This window comes from Rhinatrema bivittatum, chromosome 2 (assembly GCF_901001135.1).
Source record: "Rhinatrema bivittatum chromosome 2, aRhiBiv1.1, whole genome shotgun sequence".
Taxonomy (NCBI): Eukaryota; Metazoa; Chordata; class Amphibia; order Gymnophiona; family Rhinatrematidae; genus Rhinatrema; species Rhinatrema bivittatum.
Genome location: NC_042616.1, coordinates 634,163,313 through 634,178,979, shown reverse-complemented (window position 1 = coordinate 634,178,979; position 15,667 = coordinate 634,163,313). Strand labels below are relative to the sequence as shown.

Genomic DNA, 15,667 nt, shown 5'->3' with positions numbered 1-15,667 from the left:
ACTTCATTTTTGCCGACGACGTCCAGATTGTGATCCCCATCAAAGAATCCATCACTAAAGCGCTAGAACTTTGGGAAAATTGCTTTCAAGAAATTAACGAGCTCTTATCCAGCTTAAATCTAATCCTAAACCAATCAAAAAGTGAATTCATTCTAATCTCTCCAGATAATTGCAAAATCACTACAAACCCGCCAGCCAACTTGCAAACCTCAAAGTAAGAGATTTAGGAGTCTCCATAGATAACCGGCTAAATTTGAAATCGTTTATCAACCAAACAACCAAAGACTGCTTCCACAAACTGCACGTATTAAAAAGAATAAAACCCCTATTTCACTTCCATGATTATAGAACAGTGCTCCAAGCAATAATATTTGCGAAAATTGATTACTGCAACTCGATCCTACTAGGCCTCCCATCATCACATACTAAACCGCTCCAAATGATACAGAACACCGCAGCAAGAATTCTAACAAACAAAAGAAGACGAGATCACATTACACCAGTCCTTAAAGACCTACACTGGTTACCAATCCACTACAGAATAATTCATAAATCCCTCACCACAATCTACAAGAATATCCATGGACTGGCTCCACTCCATCTACAAATAGCTCTTAAAAAACACTCCTCCAACAGACCCATCAGAGAAGCATATAGAGAATATCTACAGGTACCACACAACAATACCACCCAACATATAACATTGAGAGATCGGGCCTTCTCCACAGCAGGTCCCCCACTGTGGAACTCCATCCCCCTAGAACTAAGACAGGAACCATGTCTTCTAACCTTCAGGAAAAGACTGAAAACATGGCTGTTCATGAAAGCATTTCCGGACCCTTAAAGATTCACTACCATCAAATGCAGCATTACTGAACATTTCCTATTAAACTGAAACAGTCACTATCTACCAATCACTACAATGTTTTACTTCTTGTTAAACTTTTTATCTTTCCTCTAAATCTAATCCCAGTTAGAATGACCCTCGTTTTTATTGTAACTTCTTCTTCCATGCACTTGTTTTACTTTTAATGTATACTCTTATGTTATTAGTTATTTACGTTATAATGTATTTCTCACCCCTTGTTTTATGTAAACCGACATGATACGAACTCCGTGAATGCCGGTATAGAAAAATACAAATAAATAAAAAAATAAAATAAAATGGGTGACTACATCCGATGGAGTCTGGCATGGAAAATTTATGTCAAAGTTTCTAGAACTTTAACTGAGCCCCACTGAGCATACCTATGGCATGCATTATAAAATCCATCTACACGAGTCCCTTTGGTCTTTCTTTTTCCGCGTAGCCTGGCGGTCATAGTTTGTGAGTCTCCAGTATCGTGTTTTTCTCTATTTTGAGTTCCCATGGGAATTTTTGGCCTTGCTGTTCATAACTGGGTCCCTTGGTCTTCCCATAGTATCCCTAGGTTGTTTTTTCTATGTTTCTTTGTTCCCTTTCGCAGTCAGTTCCCTTCTAGGTTTTGGTGCTGTCCCTTTATTTCATGTTGACATGTCTTTGAGATTCCAGTGATGCCCTCAATGCACAAGGACTATGTCTATCATAGATCCCCATGATAGATATGTCCTCTGCTTGGGGGCATTGCATGATGTATGGGGTTGCCACAAGTGCACATAGATGACCCCTAAAGGATACCGGTTCCTCTTGGATCTGATGGAACATTTGTTTGGGCACCAGAAGACTGATCAATCGGCATTGGAGACACTGTCATTGAAGGACCATAGAGCCACACCGATGGACATCAAGCCATCAGCATCGGAGGGGGGAGGGGGGGCATCCATCTGCTCACTTAGAGGTAGATCTTAAATAAGTATGCGCAACCGGCGCGAACAAAAGTACACCGGATTTTATAAGATACTCGCGTAGCCGCTCGTATCTTATAAAATCCGGGGTCGGCGTGCACAAGGCTGCGCAAAATCGGCAGCTTGCGCGCGCCGAGCCGCGCAGCCTGCCTCCGTTCCCTCCGAGGCCGCTCCGAAATCGGAGCGGCCTCGGAGGGAACTTTCCTTCCACGTCCCCCCACCTTCTCCTCCCTTCCCTATGTAACCCACCGCCCAGCCCTACCTAAATCCCCCCTACCTTTGTTGTGCAAGTTACGCCTACTTGAAGCAGGCGTAACTTGCGCGCGCCGCCTCGGCATCCCCCGGCACAGGCCACAGTGCTGGGGGACTCGGGTCCGCCCTCCTGGCCCGCCCCCAAATCGTCACCACGCCCTTGGACCCGCCCCGGACCCGCCCCTCCCGCCCCTTTTAGGAAGCCCCGGGACTTACGCGCGTCCCAGGGCTTTGCGCGCGCCGGCTGCCTATGCAAAATAGGTGCGCTGGCGCGCAGGGCTTTTAAAATCTACCCCTTAGCACTGAAGGCTGGTAGGGGATCTTGGAGACAGGCCATCACCCAGCTTATCCTGGACAAAGGCAAAGTCTGGTTCCTATTCTTCGACCTCAGCACTGGTATAACCAATTCAAAGCATCACTAGGAAGTTGAAGAAACATTGGCAGTAGTCTCCATTGATGTATGGGGCCAAGCGCAGAGGTGGTCTGGCCGCTGCCAATAAACCCCCAAAGTGACCCTGCGGTGAGTAGAGCTCATTGTCCAAGTTACCTGGCAGTTCCTCATGGTGTTTGCCAGTCCTGGTGTCAGCCACTGATCCTTCTCTTGGTTCCAAAGAGGACATGCTTCCCAGTCTATCTTGACATCATTGATTTTTTAGGAGGAATTGAAGAGATGTGCACAGCTAGCTGTGGAAAAGGCACTGCAAGACCTTGTTGTTGAAGCATCAACAACAGCACCATCTTTCCTCAAACCACTGCTCAGTTCACTGTACACACTCATTGGTGTGCTACAGATACCACCATCAATGTTTATGCCTGTTGCCTGTCCGATGCTGACTGACCTGTTGGATGTTCCTGGGGGAAGGAAACTCCTCCAAGGGAACCAAGGTCCTTTGTGTCCAGTTCCCACTAGCAGGTGCACTGATCACTAGACCACTTGCTGGGGACCATGTGCCTAGGAAAACCTCCCCTGGCTGTTGCAATGTGGGTTGGAATCTGTCTATTCCTGGGGATTGGATAATGGAGCATTGGAAAATTTCCTCTTTGATCCCTCTCCTCCTCTGAACAGAAGGAAACCTCTGCCAGAGGAACTTTCCTCCACAGGATTTGTGAAGTTGATGGCAGAGGCCATCTCATTTACTTTACAAATGGAGGATGACTCGACACAAGATGCTGGATATCCTCCAGTACATGAAGCCTTTTAAGAAGATTGTGGCAGTCCCAGTGAATGAAATCCTTCAGGAATTACTGTTGAGAATGTGGGAGACCCCCTCTCAGTAGCTCCTGTAAATAAGAAGACACACCAGAAGGCTCTCAGATTCAACAAGCATGAGCTACCACACCAGTCTGTGGTGGTTGAATCCATTCCCAACAAGGCCAAGTGCTCTAAGACCCACTCCTTGGTGCTCCCAGGGAGGGATCCTAGAGCCATGCTCATTGCTCACCTAATGGCCTACCAGCTCTTCATGAGCCAATATATGTGGAACATTCTGAATCAAGTGCAGGAAGTGGCCGAACAGCTTCCTTAGAAGCAACATGACTCTCTCCAGTCACTGGTGAACAAGGGTCTGGAGTGTGGAAAGCATGGGATCTGGTTGACCTACGATGTTTTTGAAATGGTATGGAGAGTCTCTGCCATAGGGATAGGGGTATGCAGACTCCCCTGGCTGCACACCTCTATTCTGCATCCAGAAGTGCAGGGGTGACTTGCTGATGTGCAGTGTATGGGAGAGAATCTCTTCAGAGATCAGGTTAAGGATGTAGTGGCACAAATTCATGTTCACTGTGCAACATTTCAACAGCTCTCCACTCCTACTCCAGACCCAGCCTCCTCCTCTAGGAAGTACCTGATATTGGGGCAAAGGAAGCCTTTCTTCCACCCAAGGAGATACTATCTTCTACCCTTTTGGTCCCTTATTCAGCAGGCCCCTCACAGTAGCCTCAGGCAGTAGAGGGTGCCTAAGCCCCAGAGGGCATCCCACCCAACACCTAGCATGGCATTTTGACTGACCGCAGAGTGCATAGCCCAGATCCCAGTACCCGTGCAGAGGGACCTTCTAGTTGGGGGCAGGCTGAGGTTCTACATGAATCGGTGGCTCAGTATAACCTCAGATGAGTGGGTCCTCTGCTTTGTTTGCAGAAGGCTGTCACCTTGATGGCCATTATGGGAGATTCAGTAGACATCAGTTTGGCATATGATGAGGTTGTTGGGTCACATGGCTGCAACCGTTCATGTTAACAACATGGCATATCTATTTATGCAAAGAGCCCAATGGTCCTGTGATCCCAGTGGCTTCAGGCCACTTAGGATCTTAAGGATTGCATCTGAATCACTCTGTTACTCTAGGACTCTCTGTCCTGGTGGTGGGGTGGGTGGGGGATTTCCCTTTCAAATTCCTAAAATGTAAATTGTACTAACCACTGATGCATCTAACCTGGGTTGGGGAACTCATGTAGATGGCTTTGCACCCAGGACTCTTGGTCCACCCAGATAAACTTGGTCCACCCAGATAAACTTCCTGGAACTCTGGGTAATTTGGTATGTGCTGTGGGCTTTCAGAGAATAACTGTCCAACAAAATTGTACTGACTCAGATGGACAACCAAATGTTGATGTTTTACGTTAGTAAGCAGAGAGGTACAGGGCCCTACCTCCTGTATCACAAAGCGGTACAGCTGTGGTCCTGTGCACTCTGAGGGGATGATGCTTAGGGTCACATACCGGGCCAATTTGGAGAACGGGATGGCAGAAAGACTGAGTCTGTCCTTCAGACCCTACGAATTGTCCCTGGATCAGGGAGTAGCGAATCAGTCTTCTACTTCTGGGGCACCCTGGAGGTGGACCTATTTGTGGTTCCCTGGAACAGAAAGGTCTGTCTCTTTTTTTCCTCTTACAGGGTGCATGGCAAGCTAGCCTCAAATGCCTTCACCCTCCACTGGGGCCGGGGACATCTGTAAGCATATCTTTCAGTTTCACTGGTCACGAAGACTTTGTTGAAGCTCAGGGAAGAAAAAGGGACTATGATCCTCATAGCTCCCCACTGGCCGATACAAATTTAGTTTCCGCTCCTTCGGAAGTTGTCCATTTGGAAACCAATCAGACTTGGGACTTCCTCAGATCTGATCTCTCAGGATCAAGGCAAGTTGGGTCAAACCGATCTCCATGCCCTCTTGCTCACCACTTGAATGTTGAGAGGATGATTCTGCACCTGCTTGACCTCTCAGAGGATGTGTCTCATGTTCTCTTAGCTTCCAGAAAGCCTTCCACCAGAATGTTCTACGGATTGAAGTGGAGGAGATTTACTGTGTGGTGTGATCAAAGGGCCTTAGACTCCTTTTCCTGCTGAACACAAAAACTGCTTGATTACTTTCTACATCTTTCTGACGCTTGCCTTAAAACCAACTCAAGTTGGGGTACATCTTAGTGCAAGTGGTGCATATTATCATTTGGAAAGTAAGCCTACTCTGTACAGCCTTTAGTTGTACATTTCATAAGAGGTCTGCTTCATTTGAAGCATCCCATCAGGCCTCCTGTTGTGTCTTGGGACCTCAACTTGGGTTTGTCTCAACTGATGAAAGCTCCCTTTGAGCTGCTGTGCTCCTGTGAGCTGAAGTATCTGACCTGGATAATTTTGATGGCAGTTACTTCAGTATACAGAGTCAGTGACTTATGCAACTTACACTGTTTTTTTGTCAAAATAGGGTGGTCTTGCGAACACACCCAACGTTTTTGCCGAAGGTGGTGTCAGAATTCTATCTTAAGTCAATTTTCTTTGTCATTTTTTTCCTGAGGCCTCATGCTCACCAGGGAGAACAAGCCTTGCACAGTTGTTTGTTTCTTTTGATCAGAATAAGCTAGGGATCACCTTTTTAATAGATGACATGGAAGTGTGTACAAGAGCAAGATTTATAAAATAAACACTTTGAGGTGGGGAGACTTGCCTTCACTGGGGTTATTTCTTTGAGGTCAAATAGTGCAGCAGTGGAATTGGTCTTCAGAAGGAGAAGGTGAAGGAGGCTCCTTTCAGGGGAGGAAATCCAAACAGTATCTTAAATGATACAAACATGATAATTCAACGTATACTGGCAAACAAATGAATATGAAAATTCAGCAATTCTTTTACAATTTTTTTTTAGGAAAAGACCTCAGAAATGAGAAATTTGTGCAACAAAATGCTTATTTCTTAGTCAAAAGTGAAAGTAAAAATACTCTACATCAATATATCCCAGAGAGAATCACTTAACTTAAATATTGCTGGAAGACAACAAACAAAACTGATACAGATTTGTACATGCTGATCAAGTACCTCACCTCAGTCACAAATGCACAACACAGACAGACCTTCACCAAATACAAAAACTGGAGAACTAGGAACAGAATTACATTTTTTCCTATACGAAGCAAAGTACAAAGATACTTTTGGGAACGTGTGTTTCTTCTAATATGACGATTTCACCCTGTCACTCCCCTTCCATGCCCCCATCATCCCCACATTGACTTTCTTCCCAACCATCTCCTCACTTCTCACAACTATTCCTTTTCAGTCATCACCTCTCACAATTTTCCATCCATCCCTGCCCTGTGTCCCCCTGCCTCATCCCTGTACCCTCTTTCCAGTGCTCCCCTTTCCTACCCAACAGCTCTCTGATCTTCCCTCCCCTCTGTCCCCTACCCGGGCCTGCATAGCAGCATCTATGCCCCCTCTCTCCCCCAACCATCCCTGCCTAGAAGCTCCTTGAACTCCTCTTTCCTTCGGCCCAGCAGATTTCCAACCCTCTCTCATTCCTGCCTACGGGCAGCCCTCTGAACCCATTTTTCCCACACCTGTCTTGCAGATTCCTTACTTCCTTTCTCTCCTTCCCTCCTTTTCTATGAGCACCCTGAATGCCTCTCTCCTCAGCTCATCTCTGCCTTGCAGTACCCATGTTTCCTCCACCTCCTGGCTTTCTAAAAGACTAATTTAGCTGAAGAATTCAAATACCAGTTATTATATATGATGAGTGTTTATATTTGAAAATGCTTTTTCACACTTGGGTTCATAATCAGATACACATTCCAGTTAAAATTGTGATTGTGTTAATGGAGTATAGATCCACTGGGTCGGGGTTATCACTACCTATTATATATATTCATGCGATTATAAGCCATCCATTACTTAGTTCCTGCAGCAAGTCTTATGTCTTGGCATTTTATCAATTGTGTGTATACTTTGGGAGGCTGTGAATTGTGTCTCTGTATGGAAGAGTTCTTAATAATGCACACGTCTCAAGATACTTAGAGACAAATTGCCAACTTTGGAATATAGAGTGTTGGCATTTTGTATTACAATACTGTGCTCTGCTGCACAGTAATTGTTCATGTAGCTCAAGCATCTGAGGATATATCTAGCCTTGTGAAACCTGGAGACCAAGATTTAAATTTCGTTTGTGTTGCTCATATTTTAGTTTTCATTTGTTGACCAGGCAAGCCAAAGTTAGCCAAAAGCCTCGTTTTCAACTGGGGCCCCAGTGGAAAAGAGGTAGCTAGGTAGTAGGGAACAGGGGTATGGTATATATTAAGAAAAAAAACAGGAGAATGCTTATATCATTTCAGTTACATAAATCTCTTAATGAAAAAGTTTGAAAGTGTTTTGTTATTAGATGTATGTCTAGAACAAGTTTGAAACTATTTACTTCTCAGCCTTAAAGCACACTGGACCCCGGTGCATTAAGCATTTTTCCCATGTGCACAAAACAGTACAAACCATATGGTGCATCATTCTGGCACACTGACTGATAGCCTTCTACATTTCACTTTATATAGCACTGTGTATCGTGGTGCTCTAAATAATTTAATAAACAATATCATTGTTATTTCTGTGGCAAGGACAAAAGTTGAATTTTATCAGAGTCTCCAACAGAAGAAAACTTCTCAAGCTGATGGGGGTGTGAGCATGATCATCAGTTCACTGCAACATCTCCTGAAAGGAGAATGAGGTGGTGTGAATGTGGCATGCCTGAATGTGCCCAGCCACGCTGGCTGCTAAAGATAACCTTAAGCTGACGCTGGAAACCAAGATGGGGGCCCCTCCTGCCCATATCTTGGATAACTGCTACCAAATGACATTGTTGACAACCATGAATATGAGAAGTTATCCTACCTCCTGTACATTCTGACACGCTGGCGCTTTGGAAAAAAACAGTTCATGAGACGCAGGATCCACTGGGTACACATTAGAGATGCCTGTGCCATTAAGTATGAACTCCCAGTTAAAACTAGCACAGGAGTGTTGTCATATCATTACTATTAGATTATGCTTCAGCTTTGGAAATCAGCAGATCTGATTGAATTTTAAGGGACATAAAGAAGTTGAGAGAACAATATGCTTTCTTCCCTCTATTGAGAAAATTATTACCAAAATGAAAGAATTTTACTTACTCTGTTAAGAGATGAGCTGTAGTGATAAAAGTGCAGCACGTACCATAGTAATCAACCTTTTTCATGAATATTGTGAATTTTGACTTAGAGGAGTATTTTTATTACTTTCAGAATCTTTTAGAAAAATCCACAGAAAGAGAAACTCGCCAGGAATATGCCCTTGCCATGATTCAGTGCAAAGTTCTGAAGCAGCTGGAAAACCTGGAACAGCAGAAATACGATGATGAAGACATTGTGGAAGATATAAAGTTCCTGCTGGAAAAACTTGGTGAAAGTGTTCAGGATCTGAGGTACAATGATTTGCAAATTATAAACTAGAGCTTCTGAGTTTAGGCATTTACCGAATGTAAATTTCTGTGTTTATTTTCCAACTCTTTTAGGCTTTTATGGAGAGTGCATAAAATAAATGGCTTCTAGTGTGTTTTGCATTTCTGTAATGGCTTTGTGTTCTGTTATTTACCAGGACCCCAGCACTTTCAATCTCTTCTGCCCCAACTCCTTTCTCAAACCATCCCAGCCTTCTCACCTCCCCCCTGAACACAGAGCCCTCAGCCTTTCCACCCCAACCCACAAACATCAACCCCCCAACTCCTCAAACCATCCTCACACTCATTCGACCCTCTTTTCACAGAAACACCCCCAGTACTTTTTCATTTTCCCTGCTACCCCAGCACAAATTGACCCCAGCCTTTCATCCTATCTAACTTTCGCATCCTTCCCCACAATCCTCCCTTTCCTAGCCCAATTTCCAGAGGCTATCCCTGTTTAAATCTTCATTTTTTTTTCTTATTTTGTATTCTTCCTTCTGGTTTTCTTGATTCCTCCACTTGCTTCCTGGATCCCCTCCCTCTTGATGAGGTCAAACAAGCAGCAATGCGATCCTCCCTACACTTGCAGGCACAGCTGGTGTGTCTCACCAGGACCTTACTGCTCCCACCATCAACGCCATTTTTTCTAGTTGTCCTCATGTTCTGATGCCCCGGTTCACTTTGCTGTGTGGCTCTCCGTCAGTTTGGACCCGTGCACTTTCCGTACCGGCTGCTGGCAAGAGCCACACGGGCTCAAATTGACTGAGATCCGCAGAACTGAAGAGAGTTAAATGGCCAGATGAGCAGAGGGTGAGACCTGCAGTGAAGGATGACAGTAGGAGGCCAGTGTCAGGAGAGCAGCGGCCAGGGTTGAAACCCAAACTATTGCTTTTCACATCGGGGGAATTTTATCAGGTTGTTTTGGGTTCAACTAAAACCCAGAAGCCCTAATTATAATTAAGTATGAAAACTGTAATGGTGGAACATACCGTAATTTGCTCCATTTTTACTGTGGCAGTAGTAATATGTAAAATAAAAGAATTCCCCCACCCCCAACAAAATTCAGTGAGAAACAGAGTGCACTTTTATAAACTTGGTTATCAAATATTTAAAGTCAATATTTAATATATTTAATTCAATTTATAATCCATTTTCTCACACTTAAGATTGAAGCACATGAGTTTCATTAAATATAGAGGCTGATGTATTAATCCACGGAATTTCCCTCAGGATAACAGCATTTTTGCTTGAAAATTTGCTGCGGATGCAAATAAGCATTGTAGCAAACTATCACGCAAACATTTCCAGCAGGGAATCTGGCAAAAAAGAAAGCTAGACCTCACTGAGGGGCAGATTTTAAGAGCCCTGCTCGCCGGTGCGCCTATGTTCAATAGGCCTACCGGCGCGCGCAGAGCCCCGGGACTCGCGTAAGTCCCGGGGTTTTCCGAGGGGGGCGTGTCGGGGGCGGGGCCGAGTGGGGCGCCGTTTTCGGGGCGGGACGCGGCTTTTCGGGGGCGGGCCCGGGGGCGTGGTTTCGGCCTGGGGCGGTCTGGGGGCGTGGCCGCGCCCTCCGGAACCGCCCCCGGGTCACGTCTAGGCGCGCAGGGATTTACTTCTCCCTCTGGGAGGCGTAAATCCCCCAACAAAGGTAGGGGGGGGTTTAGACAGGGCCGGGGGGGTGGGTTAGGGAGGGGAAGGTGAGGGGAGGGCGTTAGTAAATTCCCTCCGAGGCTGCTCCGATTTCGGAGCGGCCTCGGAGGGAATGGAGGCAGGCTGCGCAGCTCGGCGCGCGCCGGCTACACGAAATCGGTAGCCTTGCGCGCGCCGATCCAGGATTTTAGCGGATACGCACGTATCTACTAAAATCCCGCGTACTTTTGTTGGCGCCTGGAGCGCCAACAAAAGTACGCCAACGCGCCGTTTTTGAAAATCTACCCCTGAGTGTAGTTATCTCTTTTGCAAAAACTGGTTGATAAAAACATTTTTCACTTTGTGGGTATCTGCCAATTATCAATTAATGAGCTGCTTTGTATAATCTTGCACAACAGCAGCTCATTTTAAATTTAAATATAATTTCATATGTAGAGGACTAATATCTACATGGCTAAAAGTCTGTAAAACTATTTTATACTGCCCTGTGTATGCAGAACCATGCAACCCCCCCCCCCCCCCCAACATTTCAGGGTTTTTGTGCATTTTTGCATGCATTTATAATTTTTGCAAGTGAGTACATCATCATAGATTCAATTGTGTATAGAACAATACTGACAAAATTATACAAACATAATACAATTGACAATAATATTCAACTATAATTTAAATTACCAGCACAGCCATTATCATAAAATAACCACAGTTTTATATAATTTTCAAAAAAGGCACACAGTACATAGCATAATGAATCATCCCACTGGCGATCTAACAATCAGTTTAAAGAAAAAACATCGGAAATCTTTGTTTTTATCTGAAGCCAGAAAATATTAAATCTATTACTCAGTCAGAACGTTATAAAAGCAAAGTGCACTGTGCAAATATCCTTTGGGCCCTGGTATGGAAAGCTAAAAAGTTGAGGTTTTAGCCATTTCTTCAATCTTAAGTACTTATTCAATTCCCTGATATCTTTCCCTGATATCTTTTGGAAGTAAATTCCAAAAGTTTGAGCCAGAATATGAGAGAGACAGATTTCAAATATTTATTAATTTAATCTCTATAGGGTGGGGCAGTTCCTTGGAGGATCTATGACTTCCCTTTGGAACATAGAGCAATGTTAATTTTAAGTGAGCAGGACTAAGATCATGCAGAGACCTAAAGACCAAAGAATTGTAAACTGTATTCTATAAGATATGTGTAATCAATGATGGATATACAGTGATTTTGTAATATCCCTATGACCCAAGCCTGTTATTACGCTTCCTGCAGAGTTCTTAAAAATATGCAAGTCTTTTTTTTTTTTAACGTCCCTGATAAGACAATAATCAACCCTTGGTAAAAGCAAAGATTGCCCAATATTGCCTAAGATTGCCCAATATTGCTCCCTGTGAAGCAATACAGTTTGGAACACCGATTGGTGTCATTTAAAATACTGTGCCTCCCGACGCAGCCTGCTTGGCGAAACACGGGGTCCGTGTCGGGGGGACCCTTTAAAAAGGATTGATTTATATACAGTGGAGTTGCCATATATGAAATACTTAATTGGAATTAAAAAAATTGACCATCAAGAAATTTTCCTCCGCTTGTTGTGTATGTACTGATCTTTGCTGAGTGCAGTACTTGCTCCAGCAGTAGTATTTCCAATATTGCCTATGCCATCTTTCTCTCTAAGAAGGGCTAAGTTAAGTACAAATCGTATTGGGAGCATTTAACTGCGGATGAGATCTGGTTTTCCAATTTTAAATTTGCATCCATTAAACTTCCTATTGTATATTATTGCAATCCTTGAAAACTAGTAGATCTCCATCTAACTTGATGCTATGCTTAGAGAGTATGAGTGAAGTTTTCTTAACTCTGATTTACAGAGATTTAATTTCAGCTTTTTAGCTCTCATTAAGTCCAGATTTGAGTCGGACATTCATTTAGCCTCGTAACAGCCTGTTCTCTCTCTTTATCCCTAGGTACACAGGGGTAAAGAGACAATTCAGAATTTGTGAGTTTAGTTTATAAATTTAGCCAATGCCAGCAAATAAATGTTCAATAGGGCTGGGGATTGCATCGCCCTTTATGGTACACCATAGATCAATGATTGTTACCCATTTTGAGCATCCTTTCAAGCACTTTAATTATTCACTGTTGTAGACCAAGTTTGCATTCTGGACATGTGGACTGTGTTGTACCTTACCTATGTCCGCTATTATTTTCACAGATGCAGTAATAAAACTTTGAATTAGTCACTGCTAAAGTAGAGTTCAGCAGACAGTATCAGCCCAGTGTAAAATTATCATTGTACAATTTTCTGGTTTTCTGGCTTGAGAGTTACTTAGCAACCTTATGGCCTTACTGACATCACCCGTTGTTTGCTTGAATTAAAAAACTGCATGCATGCTATAGTTCATTTCTGTGACTAGCTGATTTTTGATGAAATTATATCAAATGGGTCGGTTAACAGTAAATTGCAATCCTGCAGAAGAGCATTAGATGAAGTGTTAGTGATTTGCTATTTGCATGTCATTGCCTTTACTCACCCTTTGTTCCAAATCGGTCTCCTCTATTTTCATCCCTAATAAATTTAACATCTCCTCACTGCTCACCCATACTGTTATTCTGCCTTTCTCATTTCTGCCCTGCCTGCTCCTGCTAGTCTAAATATCTCACCAACTGTCTGCTTAGCTTCTGGGCGGCAGATAACCTACTGTATAGTCTAATGAAACGAACTTACTAAAAACAAAAGTAAAAGTTTGAAAAGTAAGAAGCTTACAGAAAACGGAAACTGCACAGAAACCTGAAATTTGTATTCCAGCTTTTTAGATGGGTAAGATTTGTAGTCTTCCTAGTGATGCATTGCATTGTCGTATCCCTTAACATCTCTTGTGCTCTCAGAATTATTAAATTATCTCTTAAATATGTCTAGCAGTCTCCAAGTTGATATTTCAATTATTTATGTACAATAAACTCATCAACTCTAAACCGCCTTCTCCAGCGTAAACAGTATCAGCTGCAATAACCTTTCCTCGTATCGTAAATGTCACATTTCCCTGATTAACGTAGTTGTCCTTTATTTTGTTTTTTTCTAGTTCTGCTGTGTCCTTAGTTAAGAAAGGGTTATTAAAACATGCCTAAAACGATCTTACTCTGATGTTACCTTTTGCAGGCATAACTGTGCATACACGCGTAAGCAGATGCACCTAAAGTTATGCCTGTATTTTAGAAACTACAAGAGGAGCTACATATTTTATAAAATACCACATGTAACAACCCTGAAAGTACAGAAGTACATTTCAGCATGCACACATTTTTTATGCAGGGATCTGCATAGTTTAGACACCTTTTTATAAAAGTACATGCATATATTTTACTTTCAAAAATATTGTAACGTGCAAGTAATAACCCTCATTTTGTGCACAGAAGTAGGTGTTTTATGAAGTTGGCTGATGTGTGCACATATCTTGCTTTTGAAAATTCTTTTGCATGTACTTCCAAGCATCAAGCCCTCCACCAGATCACTCGCACCCTTTACTAATTGCCTTAACCCTCCCGCCCACCAAAATCCTGCAAACAAAACATTGAATTTAATTAGCTTGATTTAATTAGCTTGATTAGCAGGTATAAAAGCATATGCATATGGATGATGGCACATGCACATATCTCACTTATATAATATCGGCCTGATTTTAAAAGGGCCACACGTGTAAATTTCAGGGGTTACGTGTGTAACTGGCCTTGCAAACAAACAAAAAAGACATTGAATTTAATTTCTGTGACTTGATTAGCCGTTATAAAAGCATGTGCATATGGATGATGGCACATGCCCATATCTCACTTATATAAAAGGGCCACACATATAAATTTTGGGGGTTACGTATGTGATTGACCTTGTGTGCACCGCGTGCATTTTACAACAAGGCCGGCCACATGCATAACCCCGATATGCGCCGAAGTGCCGCACCTGCTGAAAGGGGTTGCCTGGGGGGGCGTGGTCTGGGCGGGGAGGTGCGGGGCATGGGCAGGGTCAGTGCCATTAGCCGCTGTCCCGAGGAAGCACATGATGGCAGCTGGCTGACGCAAGGAAGACACTTCTGCTCCTTGCTAAGTTAGGGGTCGGGGAAGAGAGGGGAAAAGGTAGCAAGGGTAGAGTTAGGGAAGTTCCCTCCCAGTCCGCTTCTTAATTGACAGGCTGGTGCACGGAAGATACTTCTGCTCCAGAGGAGCAGTAAGTATTAAAATACAAAATTAGGGATCTGCTATCTCTGGTAGCTGAATCTTTTGGTGGCCTTTTCCTACTCTGCTGGTTAGGTACCACTGGCTGACTTCCTCCCTTGGGCAACCCTTCCAGATGGGAAAGGGTGCTTGACCTGAGTCCACTTGACTTCAGAGACTGGAGACAGACTCTCGAGTAATTCTCTGCCAATCAGGAGTTCTCCGTGTTCTTTAGGACTAGAGCTGGCTGCCTCAATTCTGTCTCTCCTAACTGAACGACAAGCCAGACCTTATCTCTTATCCCCACGGGTATTTCCCATGGACCTATAAGCCACATTGCACCGAACCATCCTTGGTTCTGGATCTACTCTTTAAGGAAGTAGTTAACTGTGTAAGCAACCTCAGAGTGATAAGACCTTGGAGCACATACCAGGAGATCCTCACAACTGAACATACCCTTGTATTCTAACAGGGATCGTACACCAGGGTCCCAGAGGTCCCCTTTCTCTAAGGCATACTCATGCTTCCGGATGGGGTCCACACTCAAACGAGAGCAGCGCTCTGATGTAACAGAGTGTCACCTAGTGTTTCTGAGGCAGCGGCATCAGCAGATTCAGTTCAGGGGGAATTGTTTCACACCTTCAGTATATACCTGAAGAGTAAAAACAGAGTGAGCTAGCAGAGGGCCAAGAGGGACTGTTGTCCACCTTGGGGTATGAGGCCCCATACTGCTATTGGGGTCCCCAGGTTTCCTGATTTCCCGGTGCTCCATCTCAGGTGTTGCCATCATGCTGTCCTGGTGGTTGCTGCTACTCCAAGGGTACTGTGAATCACCCGAGCCAGTGTCTTGGTTTTCCGCCAAATCAGTGGATTGCTCCTTGTGAGGAGGTGTCCTAGGCTTGTCAGATTTGGGATAAGAAAAGACAGCATTAATTTCTTCTCTGGACTCTGAAACATGGTGAATATCTGGTGTTGGTCCTAGTGATGAGCTTAGTTTTTGTTGAAAATGTCATAGAGTT

The 15,667-nt window shown here is 43.9% G+C and overlaps 1 protein-coding gene across 2 annotated transcripts in view; it reads left to right on the top strand.

Moving 5' to 3' along the window:
- ATP6V1H (ATPase H+ transporting V1 subunit H) overlaps nt 1–15,667 on the top strand; it is a 323,801-nt gene that overhangs the window by 187,718 nt on the left and 120,416 nt on the right. For both annotated transcript variants that reach the window (XM_029591272.1, XM_029591273.1), the window contains one exon: nt 8,602–8,780. In XM_029591272.1, the coding sequence (XP_029447132.1) occupies nt 8,602–8,780 (179 nt within the window). The remainder of the gene's footprint in view (nt 1–8,601; nt 8,781–15,667) is intronic.